This window comes from Cyclopterus lumpus, chromosome 24 (assembly GCF_009769545.1).
Source record: "Cyclopterus lumpus isolate fCycLum1 chromosome 24, fCycLum1.pri, whole genome shotgun sequence".
Lineage (NCBI taxonomy): Eukaryota > Metazoa > Chordata > Actinopteri > Perciformes > Cyclopteridae > Cyclopterus > Cyclopterus lumpus.
This window is the reverse complement of record NC_046989.1, coordinates 5,705,108-5,727,139: the sequence shown is the minus strand read 5'-3', so window position 1 is coordinate 5,727,139 and position 22,032 is coordinate 5,705,108. Positions and strand designations below refer to the sequence as shown.

The 22,032-nt window shown below is 43.7% G+C and overlaps 1 protein-coding gene across 7 annotated transcripts in view; it reads left to right on the top strand.

Moving 5' to 3' along the window:
• The first annotated feature begins 5,796 nt into the window (after positions 1–5,796).
• The window catches only part of epb41l2 (erythrocyte membrane protein band 4.1 like 2), a 41,810-nt gene continuing 25,574 nt past the window's right edge, over positions 5,797–22,032 (top strand). For 4 of the 7 annotated variants that reach the window (XM_034527925.1, XM_034527922.1, XM_034527920.1 and 1 more), the window contains exons 1-4: positions 5,798–5,945; positions 17,616–17,839; positions 17,963–18,133; positions 19,240–19,527. In XM_034527925.1, the coding sequence (XP_034383816.1) occupies positions 17,630–17,839; positions 17,963–18,133; positions 19,240–19,527 (669 nt within the window). In that variant the 5' untranslated portion in view covers positions 5,798–5,945; positions 17,616–17,629. Of the gene's footprint in view, positions 5,946–17,615; positions 17,840–17,962; positions 18,134–19,239; positions 19,528–22,032 lie in introns of all 7 variants that reach the window. The other 3 variants (XM_034527919.1, XM_034527921.1, XM_034527923.1) reach the window with 1 other exon arrangement.

The window sequence follows — 22,032 nt, the reverse complement described above, 5'->3', positions numbered from 1 at the left end:
AATACACAAAATTCCTCACATTTTTCTCTGGGAATGCTCAGAGTGACTGTGTGACTTTGAGTGTGAAAGAATGGAAACCTGAACCAGATCCACTGGTCTACCGCTTGAGGACAACACGACTCTTCTCACAGACAAATTAATTCAAATGTGTTTCTTAAATGAAGACCATCTGCTCTCTCATTCATCATCACTGTGTTTTCAAGATTATTTTTTTTGTCAAGATGGAAAGAGGAGCTGCTGCCCTCTAGTGGTCTTTCAGTATTAGAGTTTATACAGGCTGATTATATGAGGAAACAGTGAACAATCATTACATTTTTACAATAAAAATAATCAGCATTATACAATAAAACATACTAAATGGCTAAAGGAATTTCATTTATATAGTTTATTTAAACCTGACGCATATACGTCATTTAATTTAATGGATAGATAATGAATAGATCATTTCATTATCACATTTTGCTATTTAAACATGGGTGCTATAACTTATTTAGTTATTATAATCCTGGAAATATTTTTACTATTTTATATTTGATACGTTACTCACTGTGATGGAGAGTCGAAAGTAAGTGCTAAATATACACCCAGACCCTGTAAAAGGTACTGACACGCCATACCTTTAATAATATCATTATTATAAACTTGCTAAATGTACTTGACGGTATTGTCTTTTTTACATTCATGGGAATAAAGCTTATATTGAATTGGATAGAGTATGGTGTAACATAAAAATACAGAATCAAATAACTAACACAAACCCCATTTTATGAACACATTTATTATAAAGACATTAATACATCAATAATCCTAATCCAATAATATAATACGCATTATTCCAAAATGGGCCACATGTGACACTTTAAGTAGAATGTGATGCTTAAAACATTTGTGCATGTGCATACTACTTGTGTACTACTACATCTCCAGCTTGTGGTTTGCTTCCTTTTAGTTGGCGCATAAATTCACGTGTAATCTCACGGTTCAGATTTAAGATGCTCTGTTACAGGTGTGTTGCTTTGAGGTGCCGCGCACCGCAAAAACAAACACACTTTTGTGTACTTTCCGGTTTAAGCTTTCAGTCAAGACACGCCTCTGTTTTGTCCATCGCATAAACACACATGTTGTTTCTGTCACACAGGAGGACATTGAACTGCACGAGATGAATTCCCTTCACACACACACACACACACACACACACACACACACACACACACACACACACACACACACACACATACAGCTGAGACGTTCACTTAAAGGGGGATACTCTTGCATCACAGGTGTAGTGATGGTTGAAGAACCAGTTTCAGAGTTGCATTGGTATCACCCTGTCCCTTTTACTGCCAGGGATAAATAAGGAAGAGGTGCCACCCATGGGTGCACCCAGCAAAAAAAAACAAAATAAACTCCTTCTCTCTCTTCCGTGCCCACTCTTCTCTTCAACAGTCTTCCTCTTTCATGAGCGTAGTGGTTTCTCTTTAATAAATTCTCTCTCCCTCTAGGCCGACACCTGATCCTGGAGTTTAGAGTTACGACAAAACAGAAAGACATGCAAGAGGAAGAGAGGGAGAGTGTGTGAGAGAGATGCATTGTTGACTTTACATAAAACAAACAGGTGTGAATTGAGAAGTATTTGTTCAGTGTCTTGTGTTATTTGTGCGCCACATGAGAAGAAATACAGAGCGAGTGTGGGAAGCAGAGTCATACGAGGAAATGCTCGATCCAGTCAAGCGGCTTCTTCCATCTTATAAATTGGTTGGCAGGTAAACTACAGTGTTCATGTGCTCGTTGTATTTCTGTGTTTTTAGGCCAAGGTGTGTGCATGTCTTCAGGCATGGGGTGTACAAATGTGTGTCTGTGTGAATGCCGGAGGCAGCAATGCAATATGATATTTCTCATTAATTGATCATGCCTTCGGATAATAGCGGATATTGGCATTAGTTTGCAGTTTTGATGTTTATTAGCAATACACATGTCAGAAAAAGGAGGAATAAGTGCCGTGAATCAAACTGCAGGAATGTGGTGGTTTTATTGTGCTTCTGTTGAACATGATTACACATGCATGTGTTTTATTTGTGCAGAGTATAAATAAGCCTCTTTGCCACACCTTCACAGTATTGATAGTGAAATCAAATATGTATGTTGTTCTTTTGATACACCTTGTGAGATAGACTTCACTCAAAGTGAACTGGCTAATGTGCAGTGAGGGTGTGGTCGCGTTATGTATAGCAGAGTTGTCTATAATTGCGTTTTAATGAAGTCAGCTGACTTCTTGTGGAGCATGTGAAACGTATTGGTTGCATTTTCACTTCAATAATTAACCTTGTAAATGTGTAGCGTCCCCTGTGTCACAAAAGCTTTAAAGGGGAACACATCACACTCATTTTCAGGTGCATACTTTTGGGTTTCTACTAGACCATGTTTGCATGCTTCAATGTAAAAAAAAACAACAAACAACAACATCATTTGTTTTATTCTGCTTGTCTGTACCTGTTTTTATCCTGTTGTCTGAAACGCTGTTTCAGTGCCTGTCTCTTTAAGAGCCTCCTCCTTTAAAAAGCCCGGTCTGCTCTGATTGGCTCGCGAGAATAACATGGCGCACCTTGGCAAAGGTGGTACCTCAGGCTGTGGGTGGAGACACAGATACTGTGTATATTTTAATGACAGAGGACGAGGAGCCAAATGTGAATGACTTGTTGAATCACATAACATTTTATGATCGAGGCCGTCCACAAAACAGGTTGTCTTATATTACAGTTTGCGGGTTGGCAAAAGTAAAAGTGTAACTGTGAAAGTGAGTTTTTCATGAAAAGGAACACAAAATAAAAACATTCTCTAAATTTGGCATCCTAACTGCAGAGAAACGTAACATTATAATCTTCAAACAGTAGACCAAAGTCTCTTAGATCATCTTATCATAAAGCCCAGACTGATTATGAATGACTATTTATATTTCCATGATTTGACTGCATCAGAAAAAAAATCTAAATTAAAAAAAATGACATGGGTGTAGTTGGTCCAGTGGGCAGTGTGGTGCTGTCCAGATGGCCGTGTCGGGGTAATTCCCCTTCAGAAGGGCTGGCCGGCTAATCCTCCAGAGAATCTGCACCGGCTTGATCTCCTGACACACCGCACCGTGGCTCCCCCGGCTGCACGGGACACCGCGTTTCTGATCACTGGGGATCGATCCGTTCGGAGCGTTTTCAATCAGCACCGCTGTGAGAGACCAGAGGCGACCTCTCTGTGTGTGTGTGTGTGTGTGTGTGTGTGTGTGTGTGTGTGTGTGTGTGTGTGTGTGTGTGTGTGTGTGTGTGTGTGTGTGTGTGTGTGTGTGTGTGTGTGTGTGTGTGTGTGTGTGTGTGTGTGTGTGTGTGTGTGTGTGTGTGTGTGTGTGTGTGTGTGTGTGTGTGTGTGTGTGCTGAGAGGTTTTAGAGGAGGTGGAGAGACACAGCTGAGAAAAGAGAGAGAGAGAGAGCGATCTTAGATAAGGCTGATTAGGTCAAGACTTAATCTCAGTGTGGGAACTACTTCTGCATTATGGGAATTTTGACAATCAGGTATACGCCTTTCTGACTTTATTTGCTTTTTTCATCCTTTTACGTCATAGAGATCTGGAACAAGCGTAACATAAAAAAAGAGGGCAAGATGACCAAGAGAAGCACCATGAGGCTTTGGTGATGATGCACACTCTGACTCGTAGATGACGTCAGTGCATGCACAGGTAAATATATGTGTGTGTGTGTGTGTGTGTGTGTGTGTGTGTGTGTGTGATGCCACGCTGATACAATCAGTCACTTTTGGGAGCAGATCTGTATGTTTTTTTGATTGGAGTCTCCTTTGTTCTCTCGGGTGTTGCTTAAGAAACTGCTGTGCACATTCTTCAGCGCTAATGAAGCGATGCAACCCTTCCAGGCAGTGGGTGTTGATTTAATTATGAAACTGACTGATAAAGGTCAGGCTGTTCTTTGTGCTTCCTCTTCAGAAGGCTTGCAATTCAATTTAAGGACCTCTGAGGCCAAAAAAGGGTCAAAGACTTTAGAGAGGGAGGGAGGAGATCTTAATTCAATCAGCCCTGTAATATTTGCGTGATTGAATCTGCCAGTGTGGGTGTGTTTCCTTTCCCCCTCCTAACTTGTGGTTCTTGCGTCAATAACGTTAGTCTGATACCTTAATGCTGTCGTGCCAGAGATGTGCTGCTTGTTGTTGTTGTTGTTGTTGTTTTTCTTTTAATGACCGGCCTGGATGCTCAGACTCACAGGTAGACAGGAGTCACGTGCGTCACTTCTCATTCTCTTCATGTAGGCATCATGCAACTGTAACCCAAACTATTTCACCTCTGTAATGTAATTGCATGAAATTATATCAAAATCCGCCATTATCAAATTAAAAATAGCAGATGCAGCTCATGAATGAAACATGCGGATGTGCAAATGTTCAAAGACACGTCTGATAATCTATTTCTTTCTTTCTGTGTGTGTGTGTGTGTGTGTGTGTGTGTGTGTGTGTGTTCCGTTGGCCTGCTGTGCGTCTCCGCTGGATCCATGCCACTCTACTAATGGTGAGTCCACTGAAACACACGCTGCACATGCTGCAGAATGTGATTCTTTCAGTTTACAGTCAAAATGGTCATTTTCTGTTGCAGTTTTTTGTCACAAATAGGTTTGAATGAGTGGATATTTTGTAGTGTTTCCATCACTCTCTTCTACAGTTGTTTGTATTTGTCTATTGATGAGGTTCCTATGCGGTTGTTTACTCCTCCTCTTCTACAGATGTCAAATCTCCACACTGCTTCACGCTATAAGCCAATTACTTGAGTTTATCTAATCTGTGTGTGTCTGTGTGTGTGTGAGTGTGGTGTGTGCGTGTGTGCGCGCATTGGCAGAAGCCATGCCGTATGTTATGTCATGACAAGTGTCCTTTGCGTGCGAGTGAATGAGTTCAGAAGAGAAAAAAGAAGTGTGGAAGAAGTAATTAACATGTTCAGTTAATGTGTCCGTCGTCAAAGATTTTAGATAGATTTTTACATCAGCTGTTATTATTCTCACGGTTTTATATTTTATGTATATATTTCTTCTTTTTATTAGCCTTCCTAAATTAAAATTAAATGACTTTCAAAACCACCTAATGGTTTCCAAAAGTATAGCTTCATCAAGGGGTCACAGCAGACAACCGGCCATACATATTCATATCACTGCACTGCAGTGTTTCTCAAATGCTGGGCTGGCACCACGTTGGGGATAAACTGTTTAGGTTGTAGATTAATTGCCAATGTGTCTACGGTGTGAGAGGAATTTGAAGTTCTGAACTGGCTGAGAAAATATCGTAATCAAAGTCAAAGCTGACCAAAAAAAAAAAAAAAACAAAAAAAACAGCTTATCAATACTGAATCCAAGTAAAATATGAATAAAAAAGCATTAAAAAAAGGGATATTCTTTAAAAACATTTCATGATGGCTAGAAATTATTTCAACGACACTAATGTTGATAAAAACAAATGTCCTATTCAAATGTAGGACTTTATGTGAGTGAACAAAAATAAAAACAGTAAACTACACCCTCACCCTATTGCAGTGATAGTCCACGCCCTCTAGGGGGAGCTACCTCGCCAAAATAGCACTGCCACATCTGCTTCGCACGTCCCACCGACGCGAATGGACAACGCGGGCGACCAATCACATCTCAGGATCCAATACAGTGTCCCCTCCGAGCCAATGGGAGGCCGCTAAAAGACGTTTTCAACTGTATGGGGGCGGGTCTTAAGGATGATGGACACGTCTTGCTTTGAGCCCTCGCCAGATTTTCGAGTGTGTGTGACTGTATTGGAGATTTTTTTTTTTTTGGAGGTTGAGATAGTGGGGACGTACGTTATTTTTTGGAGGAGAACGGAGTGAGAGGCCACGTTTGGAAAAAGTTCCCCCACGCGCATCGTTGAAAACCCCCCCACAGGTAACGTTTAATTTAACCACCTTTTCTTTTTTTTTAATAGATATTCTTAAAGCACGTGATTTCTATATCAGCGGCTGCTTCAAAGCGTCTTATTTTTCCCCTTCCCGGATATCCAACGTTTTACAGCGTGTATTCTGTTGCAGTGAACAATGTATTTAGGTGATAGGAAAGCGGTGTTTTTCTTTTCAGGAAACGGAAACCAAGCGAACCGCTAAAAAAAAAAAAAAAAAAAAAATACGTTTCACTAAATGAAAATCCGTTATCCGCAGTCGTACCTTGAATGTGGCGTTAAGGCTCTTCATGGCGCCTCTTCATCTCCTTCCCCCGTTATCATCACCTACAAAAAACACACGCTCTCGTCCCGCCCGGGCGAGCGTCATGTGGTCGGCGTCACCGTATTTAACGGAGCTCAACGTTAAACCCGCGTGAGCATGTTTTTTAAAAGTGTGTTTTGTGTGTGTGTGTTGCATTTCCTGGTGTACGGTAACGGCGACTTCACGTAACCGTCGCGTTTAAAGGCGATTCAAACGGCTCCGTTTCCTCCCTCCTCGAGTTTACCAGTACACACGGATTGGTCCCGTGAAGGCATCACGGACGTTGAGAACCATTTTTATTTTATGCGTTTTTTTTTTCTTTCTTTATTGTGGATGTCGTGTGTGTCCGTCCCCTTGTAAACCAGGTAGTGCCCCACGCACGCACACACGCACACACTCACACACACACACACACACACACACACACACACACACACACACACACACAGACATACACACACACACTTCGTTTTACGGATATCAAAGGGTTGGTTTCATGTGGTTTCATTTTGGAAATTGGTTCACAGAGAAGTCTGGGAAATGCAGTCCTGTTGGGTTCACGAGTGGTTTTTGAAATTTATGAATATGGGGGAAATCACCTTAAAATATGATAAGGGTAAAAATGTCTTTAAAAAAAAAAAAGTCTGACAATGTTTGACCTGTTTTTCTAGCTAAGTGTTCAATTGAACTGTTGTTCAAACTTTTAATTAGACCATATAACTAGCCAATTTGGTCAATTATTCTTTTAAATGGCCTAAAATGTCTTTTAAACCCACCTAGACTTGAGACTTTCCTTTCAGCTTTGGGGGGGGGTCTGCCCCTCACCGCACCACCGTTTCTGTTTAAACCGTGTCTTACTTTCTTGTCATATGCTCGCACTACTATTTGTCGACAGAAACGAGTGTACATACGGGACGTAACGTGTGTGTGTTTCCCAGGCAGAGCCTCAGAAGTTTGTTTGACAGATGGCGAGGGTTCAAGTAGTTCGCAGGCAGACAGACAGGCCGACCAACAGACAGACAGGCGGGCAGGCCGACCAAACTAACAGACAGACAGACAGGCCGACCAACAGACAGACGGACGCACTGGACTGAGCCGAGATTGTGCTGATGTGTTTAAAAAAGAAAGAAGTCAGTGGCACTTGGCAAACACATCTGTCCCATCAACCAAATTCAGGCACAATGTCGCGCACTTTATCGGTGCATGTGGGGCTTCAGAAATAGGAAACAAGCTTTATTGTGCGTCATTGTAACAATTCAGATGAATAATGAGCACAAAAGGTATCACCGAGTCACATTTTCCCTCGAATGTCTTCTAAAAGACACAAGGATGCTGAAGACCCCGCCCCCCCCACCCCTACCCATACATGTAATCTTTTGTTTTCCCACGTTAACCCATCTCCATATGTTGGGTTGAATATGGGGACGAGACGATAATCTTTCTGCTCAAACCCGGTGCCACCTAAAAGCTCTCAGAGCGGACGGAAACCCCGTGGAATTGAACAAGTTACGTAACGGACTCATCGTCCGCCAGCCGGCTACAGAGTTCGTTCATGTGCGAATGAGTTTCATGGTTACTTTTATTTCATTGTCTTCTTAATTTCCCTTTTTTTTCAAAACAGACTTTTTTGTATTTAAAAAATATTTTTTTCTTTCTTTTGGTGTTAGCGATCAATTTGAGAATAATCAATCGTAAGCGGAAACAACAGCAGAAACCACGGGTCCAAAAATGAGAATTTAATACACCTCTCTCTCTCTCTCCTTCTATGCAAAGTCTTTACAGCATTCGAACATCACATGCTTCACAAAGGTATCATTGTGTGTGTGTGTGAGTTTTGCATTGTGTTACAGGTTATCTAAGGCAGGTGAACTTGCAGTAAAGTGCAATAAATAAAAAACACCTGCACCTCCAGTAAAGTTTAAAGCGTGCAGGATATACAGCTGCATATAATAAATAATTTGCATTGGAAAATGTTCTGCTCAATATAGTGTGAGTGGGTAGAACTCTTGGTTTGGTAAGCCACAAGGGAAACCCAGAAGTCGTCTGTCACTCCGGTGATATTTCTCCTGTCAGGCAAAATCCCTTCTCTTTCTCTTTGTCTGTCTCTCTCTCTCTCTCTCTCTGTGTGTGTGTACCGTGTATCTATAATCATCAGTGCCATGTTAATTTCTCTCAGGATGTGCAGAACAGTGGCGGCTCTGTGGAACCCACTAATGAGACGCCTTAATTTGTTGTTCTGGTGGGAGAATCTGCTCATTACGTGGAGCTGGAACTAAGTGTCGGTTCCCCAGAATGAGTGCACCATTTCCTTTCCTCTCGGTCCTCTCAATATCGCTGTTGTCATGCCAAACCCCCCACCCCAAAAAAACACAAGTTTCCATCCATATATGGTTTTATGAAATTATGTTTTTTGCACAAAACGTTGGCGTCGGTCGAGCCCGAGGTTTGATTTAAAATCTCAAACAACAAAGTAACCAACGTGGTGCTATTTTACATCTGAAAACAGGTGTATTGATGATTTAAGAATAATCTCCTACACTCCGACACTAACTAACACTAGTTTGTCACTGTTTTCAGGGTGACAGTTTTACTCAGGCTTCTTCTATTTTCACATTTCATATTTTATAACTTCGGCGCAGTTTTGCCACTGCTGCATTAAAGGAAAACACAACACATGCTTTTGTGCAGTACTCCAGTTTGTCTCACCTTGTGAAGGTAGAAGGGCACGTTGGAGAGACACGAGAAAAATAACAACAAAAATAAAGGTGCAGTGACACAAAATGAGTGAGATGGGAATACTGATGGACGCAGAGAGGAAGTGAGTAAGAGTCGGACACAAGAGGAGAAAGAGAGACTGAGTGAGAGCGACGGAGAGAGATATTGCTTAACCATTCGGAAAGGCTATGGGAACATCCCTGAGAGTGTGTGTGTGTGTGTGTGTTTCATCCTGACCCTGTCTGTTCAACAGGAGCACAACACGTCACATCAACTCAGGCACACACAGATAGCCCTACTGTCCCACATCGGTTTGAGCACCGACTGTTTTTATTTATTTAGAAAAGACACACTATACAGAGAAAACCTAATACTTCCTGAATCTTCTTTTTAATTCCAGTGTTCCTTTTTGCCTTTCTACTATATCAAGGTGGTTTTCTTTAATGCTGCAAGTCCAAATCAAAGCATTCGCACCCGCCCCCGCCACGATTGTCGTGACATCGGGTCAATCTCAACAATTACTAAAGGTGGACGTATTCTCCAGTGTGGCAGTCAGCCGTGACCGGCGGGTATTGGCCTCTAGCGCTCGGCCAGCGGGCACCACAGGACTCTTATTCACGCAGAGAAGATCAGAGAGGCACGGATGAATGGAAACTGTAATGCAATGTTCAGCTTATTACAGCCACGGAGACAGTGAGAGGAGGGGGGGTGGATGGAGACGTAGAGGACGAGTGTGAAGGAGGGGACAAAAAGGGAGTGGGAGGTTTCTCTGGGTAAGCGGGTCGGCTAAATGCCAAATTGTGTACATTTGAAGTGTAGATGGTATTAAAAAGAACCTCTTGACTTTTTAAGTTGTGTATCAGTGTTAACTTGAACAAAGAAAAACAGCTTAGTGGAGTTTGATTGTATGTTTGTGGAGATTAGCAGTCTTTTTTTTTGTTTAACAAGAGGGTCTTGTAGAGGACAATAGAAAATCCTTGTGTTGAAAGGCAACATTTCCCATCAGAAGGGGATAAAGAGAGGGGAAACTATCCAGCAAGTGTCCAGCTCTGAAAGAGGCGATGGAATGAAAAAAAGCATGGGCTTTGGCCGGGGGCCAAGCGCAGTTCAAAACAGATTAATCAGCAAAGGAGGGGTCACATTCTCGCAGAGAGAGGCAGGACAGGGGCGCAGCCTTCATCTTTTTTTAAAAAGCCACATTTTAGGGAGCAACTGAGGTTTGTATATCGGCAGAATAAAGGATAAAATTGTGCTATAAATACTTTTATATCTGTTTCATTGCGCGGCGACCGAGGTTGCGAATCAAAAGGTGAGCCGGTTTTTTTTCTCGTCAAAATCTACGAGACTGAAGGATTCATTCATTGACTTTGCGCGTTGACTATTCATTAATCCGGCTTGTGATAAAAGTCAAGAGAGGAGGTGGGATAGCAGGGGGCCGGGCGATAAAGAGGAAGGGATGAGTGGGGAGGGGGAAACGGAAGTGAGAACAGAGGAGAGGAGTGTCTGGGGCGAGAGGGTTAAGAGGGACCAGGGAACTGGTTCTCATTAGCAGCCTTTTGGGAAGCTCTGAAGTTTGTGGAACATCTTGGAAAGAGTGTAAAGAAGCTGCTGAAATGTGTGTTTGTGTATGAGGGGGTGTTAGTGTTTCCCACAGGTCTAACCTATGGGAACACTTATTAAGTTGTGGGTGTGGGAAACACTTGTTTCAAACAGAAAAAAGTTCACAGAGAGAGAGAGAGAGAGAGATGCAACAACATGATCTTACGGATGTTTTTACACTCTTGTCACTTCCTGTTTTCATGTTGACGGGTTAACGAGAGAGAGAGACAGAAACACACAGATGTGATGTGCGGCTAAAAATGAGAATTGACGATAACGTTTGAGATTTTAAAAAAACAAGTGAAACTGGAGGCGTGGTTTTGAAACTTGCCCCCTTTTTGACACACTTCCTGTTTCCTGGTTATGGGGGTCAGAGGTCACTGGTCTGGCATTAACTGATACGGGGGTGGGGGCCGCTGTCTAAATCGTCTGTCTGGTCTTGTCAATGACCTATTTTAGAAGAGCTGCTGCAAAATAGCTCAACAACATCGCAGCGTTTTGTCCGGACTATAGAGGTCTCGCAGTAATTGAGAAAACAGGATGATGTTCTGAAAATGAGGACATCTTATGGCGTCCACAAGGGGAGCGTCTAATTTTAGATTCAGGGGTTACGGTTAGTAGTTTAGTTGAATTAATGTCAGGCGTGTATGTGTGTGTGTTGGAGTACATTACATTTTCACAAATTTAACAATGCAGAACAAGTGCTACTGACCGAGCTTGCTTGTGTCTTACAATGCAGCCCATAATAACCTCATCTTGTTACACGGTGAGTTAATGTGTGTGACCGTAACCGTGGGGCCGATTTTTAACCGTCCCACTCTCTCTGCGCCAATCTGAAGGAGGATGTTATTCCCCATCATGCGTGTCAACTTGCCTCACCGGGGCAGCTGTGATAATGAGCCTCCGTGCCCCATGAAGTCATTTGTTTTGCCAAGGCACCTGTTGTTACCGGCCTCTATGGGATGTGGGTTGCCATAGCAACACCACGCCCAATGCTGCTGCTGCTGCTGCTGCTGCTGCAACTGCAGAAGAGAGACCAATAGGGCAGTGCCGCTTTCACCACAAGTTAACTCGCTCTCTCTTTTTCTCTCCCATGTCATACCTGCTTTTCTTCTCTTCTTTTCCTTCTATTTATTTCCCTCCATCCCTGTCTTTTGCACACACACACACACACACACAAAGCAAACTGTATCGCAGCTCATGTGCCCTTGTGTGACCCACCCATACTTTAGCTCTTTGTCTGTCTCTCAGACACACCTACTACACACACACACACACACACACACGATGCACGCACATTCACACAGACGGGCGCTTGCGCCTGACTGCTTTAATCGCTGAATAGGGGAGTTTAGCTGCTAACAATAGTAGTTATGAGCTAACCCATTCTTCTCGCACACACACAGAAAGACAGAGAGAGAGACTTATAACACTAGAATGGTTCATAAAATATATATTTATATATCATATAGTAAGTTGTGTTTTTGCTCTTTCTTTCTGCATTTTCCCACAAACGCATTTCATGTTTCTTACCAATAATGCAAAATTCAATTGGTTGACTATTTTCTCTGCTTTGCACTAAAAGTATTAGCAAAATGTAAAGTACAATATAGTAATTAAATTTAAAGCACATGCTAACACAGCGACATGAGGCTGAACCAGTTTGGCAAAGTGGTAAATATTAGTTATCGTAACCTAAAGAGCTGAAACTCAAATGTTTTTTTGTTTTTTTACTGCCGTCTAGTTTTGCAGCTGACAATAGCAGTTATGAGCGGACGGTAATAAGACGGTGACAAGCGTAATGACATAGTATTAGTCATTTAAGCATACCTCACGAGCTGACCAGTCATTTAAGCTGAGCTCAAACTGAAGGCAGCAAAGAGACACGGGGTTGTGTTAATCGCGTGTCTCCTTTCTGAAGCGTTGATATCAGGTGTAGCTGAGAGAGACAGTCAGAGAGGAAGATGAAGGGATGGATGGATAGACAAACACACAAACATACACAGGGATTATCCTCTGTGTAATCCTCAGTTTGAGGGTCAGAGTGCAGTCTAAAGGGACAGAGGCATGTTCACATTTTCACACCAGCAGCCGTGCGTGTTTGCGTGTGAACGTGTGTTCAGGGCCAGCGTGCTTATAAGTGATTCTCTGATTATGGGTTTCTCTGTGTGTGTGTGTGAGAGAGTTTGGTATATCTGGGTGTGCGTATGTGCATCGCGTGACAGATGGACAGATCGTAGAAGAGGACAGCACAGATTAGGATTCTGCACCCTGCGTGAACGCTTGTGGTTATTTCAAAACCAAACCCGGGGGGCTCAGTGGCTGTCGGTCTGCGGCGGAACAGTCGAAAAAGCTGTGTTTTTTTTGGGGGGGGGGGGATGCCGTTTGTTACCGTGTTATTTACTGTCCGCTCATAACATGCTGTTGTCAGCTGCAAAACTATACAGCAGTTTTACTCTGCAACACCAGCACGCTCAATTCAGCTCTTTAGGTTGCTATAACTAATGTTCACCACGTTACCAAACTGGTTCAGCCAGGATTGGATTTTTAATTAATTAATCCCACCTAAATGATGGCCGATGGATTTCTTTTCCGGATCCTTAATTCATTGGAGCTCAGTGGACACACCAGCTGCCAGAAACAACCTTTTTGTGGCTCAATTTAAACACTTAATGTTTTAACAAGTGAACTGTGGATTGACGCAAACAAACGGCAACTAATAACATCCACATCGATGGAAAGAAGTGATTGTTTTGCATCTATTTCACTGAAGTTTTCTGCCCCTCTGGTACTTTGTGAAGTGGTTTGCAGGGATGCAATGGTTCTAGTTGTTCCTCCTTTGATGGTCTTGATGGAGCGGATTGAGTACTACTAATGGCTACTAGCTGATGCAGCAGATGGATACAAGCATCACAGAATATCACTAATGGGTTGTAAACCAAGGACCCTGTTTCTAGTGGGTGTGACGCATAAGCAAGGATGAGAGGAGGGAGGGAAGGAAGGAAGGACGGAGCGGCTGCAATTCCTGCAGGTCCAGCACGTAATATCTGCTGTAAATCGGATGTGGTCTGAAATGGGTTTAGGCACGGTATAATCTCTATTGTCACTTCCATGCTAGTCCACTAATCTGTATTTTTTGCTGTGGTAATCTCTTGTCTCCATGGGGATTTATTGTTGTAGGCCATGCATGTCGTTGCCAGGGAAACGGTTCCTCCCCTCTCTGCCCACCCCTGTTCCTTATAGCGAGGTGGGCGGGTGTGTTTTATTTATTAGGCCGAGCGTCGTCATATCTGCTTCATCAGATGGTAACAGAATACAAATGTCAAAACCATGAAGGCTTCATTCTTTTCATTTCTTGACATTTGCACACACTCCCATGTCTGCCCTCTCCATATAATCGCATCCCTCTGCCACAGACCCGGTCGGGACGTTGTTATTGTTGTTGTTGTTGTTGCTGTGACGCCAACCCGTGAAACCCAGACAGACGGGGATAAAGTTGTAAAGCGTGAGCGTTGGTATTCGTGTGGAATGAGGTGTTTGTGACAGTTTTGATGTGTTAAAGCGGTCTCATATGGGGGGGTGGGGGGGGTCCGGTCAGTAAATGTGTATATAAAAGTCAGCACTGGGATTCTTTAGTTTAAATAGATGGGCGGAAAGGTCTGTGTTTAATTAGAATTTCTTCAGTCATGCTTTCTTTCCTCCAAAAGAATGCAATTGCAGAATATCGCAGGCCAGGACTGTGAGGTAATGGCTCGCTGTGGTAGAGATCCTCTCAAGGGGTGTAGATCGTCTTTGCTAGTGTCCATTAGTAATATGGCCCAGTGGGTGTGGTCTCTCCATCTCTCTCTTTCGCTCTCTCTCTCTTTCCTTCCTCCTTCATCTGTCCATCTTTCACCTCTTCTCTTCCTCATGCACTCTACCTTTTGCCTCCGCTCTGCTCCTCTTTCACACACTCCCCTTTACCATCTCCGCCCCCCCCCCCCCCTCGTCTTCCTCCTCCTCCCCCTGTTTTCCTGCCCTTGTTTCTCCGAGCGATAGTCCCGAGGGGAGCAGGCGCAGAGCTCCGTGGGAGGATGGAAGAGAGAAAATGGCAATGAGGGTTTGTAGGGCAGGCGTTTACTAAGAGGTGGGAAGGAAAAGGCAAATGGAGGCGAAAAGAGTCTAAGAAAGTGAGGACGAATACAAAGGAAACAGGAGGTGAGAAGAAGAGACAAAAGGAAAGGAGTTAAGAGGGAGAAAGGGAGAGAGCTACAGACGCAACGATAGGTAAGGCCATTAGTCGCGTCCCTCGGTTCATTTCATTCAATCATTAATTTGAAAAATAGTCACAGATGTTGAGAAGCTGGATTTTGTGTTGTTCAGTATCAGTAAAGCCTGAAGGTTAACCGGTCCAGTCGTTGTCATCACCCACATACGTTCATTTTTTATCTTCTGCTCCGACGGTCATGCGCAACAGGTGTTCGTCGAGTACTTGCAGCAGGTCAAGAAAACATCATCATCATCATCATCATTGTATTCTGATTTGAGTTAAGCAGATAATAAGATTATTAAGAATACCATCTTAAACTAAAATAAATGCAGATAAGCTGCTTCCAAGAGCCAAGTATCCACCAAATATGTAAGATTACAGGTCGTGATATATATATATATATATATATATTTTTTTTTATATACACTGTGTATATATATATATATATATATATGTATGAATATGAGAGGCTGTAATAGAATATGAGAGGCTGTAATAGAGTCTCTGGTATTGTTTATATGGACTGTGCGAAGAAGAGGAGCAGAAGAGGGGTTTTAGGGGGACATAATGCGAGTGGACGATTGGAGGGGGATTGAAAAGGGAGGCCCGGAAGAAAGGGATCGAGAGAGGAGAGAGAGATGAGTGCAGAGATTTAGTAAAGAAAGAGCCACCCCAGGTTGGAGGGTAGAAAGACATGGAGAGAGAGAGAGGGTGAGTTAGAAGGTTGTGAGAGAGGTAGAACAAGGTTCCCGGTGTGTGTGGTGAGAGAGAGGGAGGGAGGGAGGGGGGATTAAAGCGAGCCTAAGAGACCGTGACGAAATATCTCGCAAAAAGCTGCACTCTGATGCCAACTCACTCACACTCACACTCACACTCACACACACACACATAGATGCACTGCTAGCTAGTCCATTGAGAAACGCCAGCCACAGACCTGTTTTTTTTAATTACGGGTTTGGAGGAACGAGGGGGCGAACAAATCCATTGTCTCGTACGCGGAAACAAACGTACGCTCATGTCTATTTAAAAATATATATATTTGTGTTCCCTGTGCAGAAGGCAGCTGGCGCACTACGAACATTTCCCAAATGATCGCAGACTTAAAACTCTGTTTGACGGCGTCATCGCTTTTACACGCGGCTACGCTTTGGTCAGGTGGATCGACGTGGATTAAATTCAGTCACTAAGGTTCATCATCCTCTTTGAACCATGCGTGCTAAAATCCCACAAAACAAACCCCCTGCTGGTGGCATGCGATTTTAAATTAAGAGGATCACCAAAGTCGATAGAATTCATGCTCTCGGGATGATCATAAATAACTCGCACATTGTCGGTGATCCATCCCATAGTGGTTGGGATATTTCCGTCCGGACTGAACGAGCTTCTGACCGACGGACCGAAATGTATATCCTTGACCTAAATACGAATGGACGTCTCCAATGGGCTCGGGAGTGCTGTTGTGCAATGTCCCTGGGATTCCCTCTTGGCGAAACACAAGTCAGTCGTGTTTGTCTCCGTTCTCCTCATCTGCACACGGCACTATACGGCCTCTCTGACATCCACCTGCATGCACACCTCTCTGCACCCATCGCCTCTCCTCATTAGCCGACCATACGTGAGGAGACCTGTTCTATTTTTACTACCGCCCCCTCCCTACACACCACTCAGAGAAGTGGTAAGATGGTCCAAAAGTAAAACGCAGACGATGACGATGATGAACCGTAGAACAGGCCGAGGAAGATTAGGAACCAGTGAAAGGAACGTGGATGACAATGACTTAATAGTGTATGAATCATGCTTAACCCGCTGCCTGAAGCTGCTTATGGAGAAGCAGCAGCTTCACACACACACACACACACACACACACACACACACAGCCCCAAACAAAGCCGACTGCGTATAGGTAGAGCAGGTTCGCTATCCTGACCTCAGCTTCACCTCAAGACTAATGTCATGGTCATCTAGTGTTAGCCACACATTAGTGTCATGCTGAATTACTATGTGTGTTGCCGTGATGGGATGTGTGGACAGCGCTGCCAAAGTTATTTGGGTTGAAGTGTGTGTGTGTGTGTGTGTGTGTGTGTGTGTGTGTGTGTGTGTGTGTGTGTGTGTGTGTGTGTGTGTGTGTGTGTGTGTGTGTGTGTGTGTGTGTGTGTGTGTGTGTGTGTGTGTGTGTGTGTGTGTGTGTGTGTGTGTGTGTGTGTGTGTGTGTGTGTGTGTGTGTGTGTGCGTGCATGTTGACCACAGCTGTGGGGTAAAACCAATGACTCAGATCATAGGAATTGAGTAATTTCCCCTCTTTCTGTTGTTTTGTGTGTGTGTGTGACCAGCTGTTGACCCAGATGAAACTCATTGTTTGACATAATGACATCCTAAACTCATGCGTTTGTTGTTTTGTGTACTCTGTCAACGACAGAGCTAATGTTTCAAACAGCCACGAGCTCGCCGTGCAAACAGCTGCGAGACAAATCGTTAGAATCGGATAACTTATAACACTAATACATGTAATATTTGAGTTTGCATTCCCCACATAACATGAGTAAAAGAACGAACTGCTTTGCATTTCCAGAGATGTTTTCTTCGTCTACCATTTGGGAAACGTAACATCATGCGGCTCATTTATAAAAAATACTCCAGACGAAAATTCAAGTTGCGTGCCATGAAAGATTTATACACCTGCAAATTTCAGTGGGGCAGTCAGATTTTTCACATATATATATAATAAGAATACTCTTTAATAATTTAGTCACTGTGATAAAATCAAATCTAACGAAATCTTCCATCGCTCTCCAGGTTGACGTGTCACCATGACAACAGAAGCGGGCACTGAGACAGAGGTGAAGGAGAAAGCCGAGGAGTCGGTCGCTAAGCCCGACCAATCGGAGAAGGCCACGGAAGAGAACCAGGAAGTAGCCAACGCCGAGGGAGAGGAGAAGGAGAAAGAGAAGGAGAAGGAGGGAAAGGGAATAGGTCGATACCTGCCAACGTGGCTTAAGAAGCAGAAGTCTCAGAGCCAGGTGAAAGGCTTATTATAGACCGTAGTTTTATGTTCTAATCATAACTTTTATGAATGAATATGTTGGTTGGGTTATTAATAGTCTGTCTTTTTTTCTTTCTTTTTTTTCTCCTGACCCATAAAGACGTCCCCGACCAAGGAGGTGCCACCCACAGAGGAAGCCGATAGCAAGGTGCCACAGGAAGAGGACGAGCCCGCCCCAGAAGTGAACGGTCACGCAGAGGAAGTGGAAGAGAAGGAGGAAGTGAAGGAAAAAGAAGCAGAATCTCATTCCACCGCCAGCGCAGACACTGAGGTATCGGTCAGACGTAGGGGTCAACAGCAATACGCCGATGTAACCAGAGATCGATGAGGAAGACCAACACGGGCCACACCAAGTTTTTAAGCTATTTACAGGAAGCAAATGGCCTGTAATCGTACATAAAATCATGTAATTAATATTCAGCTCATATGCCAATCGTATGGTTTCCTTCGCGGCCCAGTAGCAAATGGTCTGAGAACTAGTACTGGTCCGCGGACCAGGGTTTGGTAATCTCTGAACTTAAGGCATTCGCTGTCTGGGGCTAACAATACTCAATGCATAGATAGGAAAGCACCTCCCTTTAAAGCAGTAGCGCACTACCTTTTTTAATGAGCTTTTATGCTTGATTGATGATGATGTATTCTCATATGTTAACTAGATATGAAGCTGCAGAGGGTGCGCTTAGCATAATAATTTGATGGAGAAGAGCAGTATCATTGCCGTAGTTTGAATCGTCTATAATCAAACTGATTTGGAATTGTGTCCTATTCAATAAATGTACAAGGAATAGCTGGAGCATCCATATTCTATTTTGAGTTTTAATAAGGCATCATGATTTACCTTATTCTTTGGCATACATATACTATATATATATATATATATATATATATATATATATATATATATATATATATATATATATACATGCAGACTTCATTAAGTTACTTGTCTTAAATGTTAAATAGTCAGGTAGCTTCTTTCACGATGCTCAAACAGAGTAACGGGACAGGGAAATATTCACAGCAGCACACGCCGACTGTTGCTCAGCTGAGAGACAGCGAGACACACACACACACACAAACACACACAAAGCCATTCTCCCTCTTACACATGCACACACTCCATGCAGTGATCACATTAGGACACCCAGGCCCACCCAGTGACATCAGCATTTCAGTGATCTGGCCAAAAGAAACGCCTGCAAGTTCGTACGAGACGGAGAATTACAAAAGGAGAGTGATGGAGAGAACATAGTCGTCCCTCTTGCTCACTGAAGAATATTGTACATGATGGCCACAGTGTAACACTGTGTAATGGTGGTTTGACATCCTTTGTCCTCCTTTTTTTTCTTCTTTCTTGCAACTCGTGAACTCCGCCAGCCTGCCAAGGAGGAGAAGGTGGAAGAGAGTGCTGAGAAAAGACCAGAGGAGACCCGCGTGACCGCAGAGGAAGACGGAGCAGAGGAGCAGAAGAAGGAGCAGCAGCAGCAGCAAGAGGAGGTGGGAGGTGAAGAGGAGGGAGGAGGAGGAGGAGGAAAAGAAGGCGAAAGCGAAAGCAAGACCTCTATTTTCCAGTCTCCTCTTCGCCTTGTGAGGAAGACCAAGATGAAGCTGATGGTGTGTCACGTGACCCTCCTGGAGGGGACCGACTTCTCCTGCGAGGTGGAGGTAAGACGTGGCGTAGAACGTGGAGGAGAACACTGGTTAAGCAACGCATCATGTGGAAATATCTTTTGCTTTATCAATTTATCTGCTTGTTGTTGGACGTTAAGGAAATATTCTTTGTTTGGACAAGAAGAACAAGAGTGGATGGAGGTCAGGTCTGCAGGTCTCAAACCAGCATGTCATGGCTGAATTGCAGCATGTGTGAGAGCGCGTATGCCGCTCTCCACTTCAATGTTATTCTTGGAACAGTCCCACTGTGCGAGATAAAATAGTCCCTGAATCTATCAGTTTCTTTGATGCGGTCACTCGAGTGGCCGATTAGAAGCCGACACACAGCAGAAATGTTAGTGGGAACATTTAACAGGTCGTTGTCCTTTAGAAAGAGGGAGGTTTCATTTAGACTGACGCATGGTCCCTCGCTGGTCATGTAGGCCACACGTGAGTGCCATTGTGTCAATGATGTAATTGCTAATAGGATCAGATCTGTGTGTGCGTGTGTGTGTGCGTGTGTGCATTTAACTTTCTGACTCAAACTGCAGTTATGGCAGAAGCACCCGCTCACATTGTTTGGGGCGTGGTTAAGGGGATAAATGCAGAGCGCGCTACAGGGGCTTGTCTGGTGACCAACACACACACACACTTTTCTCACAAAGATGCACAGAAAGATTGCATCCCAGAATCATTCAAAACTATATTTAATATATATTAATAAGTGGACAAACGGACCAAAAGAGGAGTGGAAGGAATGACGGAAGAGGATGGAAAAGGGGGGAGGGTGGGATTTACACACATATATATATATATATATATATACACACACACACACACACAAACCTGGGAGATTATGGGGGTCCCACCAGATTAGTTGTCTGCATCTGCTACTCCTAACATGCATGTGCCCCAGAGCCATCTACACACACACACACACACACACACACACACACACACACTCTCAAACATTCACACAGGTCCTCACAACGTCACATGTTCCTCATGCTGGTGCAACAGGCTCTGTTCAAACTAATTTTCTTGTCGCTCCCTGTAAACCCACACGTGTTTACATTTGGTATTTACTAGAAATGTAGACATAAGAAAACATGATTTGAACATGATGTTTTTCTCAAGGTTTACACAGTTAAGCAGCACGACCATTTTTAATCCGCACCCCTCTACACTTTGCCGCGTCTAGATGTTTCCCGTTTGGATCGTTTTGTTTATTTTAAACTGTTAACTTTATCACGGCGAAACCCTTTTCCCCTCATCTACAGCGTGCCAACGCCCAACAGCGTGCCTGCGAGTGTCTACGGTCGCTTGAACAGTGGCTCCTTTGTCTCGCAACCGAAAATGCTGATAGTGCGATTAACTGCTATTGTGCGCACGCACACACACACACACACACACACACACACATCCATCTATCTATCCCACCCTCCACATATTGGCATAGTCAGTCGTGAGAGGGAGAGATGCACAATGCATTCCAGAGATTACATTTTCTGTTTTACCCAGCAGGCCTCCAACACACACACACACACACACACTCACACAAGTTTCTACTCCGACTCGTCACGTCTATCCTTCTGTCACGTCCTATTTGTTAAACGGATGCCATCCAATTTATTCCAGCGTAATAACTCGATGCGTACTTTCATTCGTCGTTAAGCCCCGAGTGTAAATCTCTTTTAACGGCTGGTTTCAAAGGAGCGTCTTAGTGTCACGTGGTCTTAATGCTGTTTCTAAGAATTTCATTAGTATTGGTTTCAGCGGGATTTGAGTGCCACATGGTTTGCGTACCTTTTTCATAGAATTTCAGACATGAGTCAAGTAGTGTTTGCATATATGAGGCGCATATTTGGGGTCGGCTGCACGGAGCAGCCGTGCATTTGCTGCCTGGTGTTTACATGTAATTCTTCTCTCAAGCCCTCATATGGTCTCATATGGTTTCACGCTTTTCTTCACGATTTTAAATGTATACGATTCAGTTCATCTCAATCCTGCAATTCAAACACTTGCTGATGTTTTACAGTCACTTCGGTTGCCGGGGAAACAAGCTGTAAAATGGTGTTTAGAAGCCATTTACAAACTTGACGGCTTCAGAATTCTTGAGCATTTTGCATTTCCATTTCCATTTGTTTGTTAATGCAGTAGCTGACGGGAAGTAAACTTTGACCGAAGCTGTTGCCCTAGCAACAGGATGGCAATGAGAAAGGCGTACAGTTCAGAATAGATCAACGGTTAACTTATATGTAAATAGTCCTGACGTGGTAAAACGTGCTTGTGCGCGACAAACACCGACCAAACGGTTGTTCTTAGGGTAGTGCCTTGCTCGGGAGGCACGCACGCGGGCACAGACGCGGGGCACCCTGAAAGGTCAGATTCTTCGGGCGTTGAGAATGCAGACCGTACCACGAGTGTGTGAATGTGGCGCATTTCTTTGACCCGAGTGTCGGAAAATACCGCGGATGTTTTCGACTGTCCCAGGACGAGAAGGAAAAATGCACTCTTTCA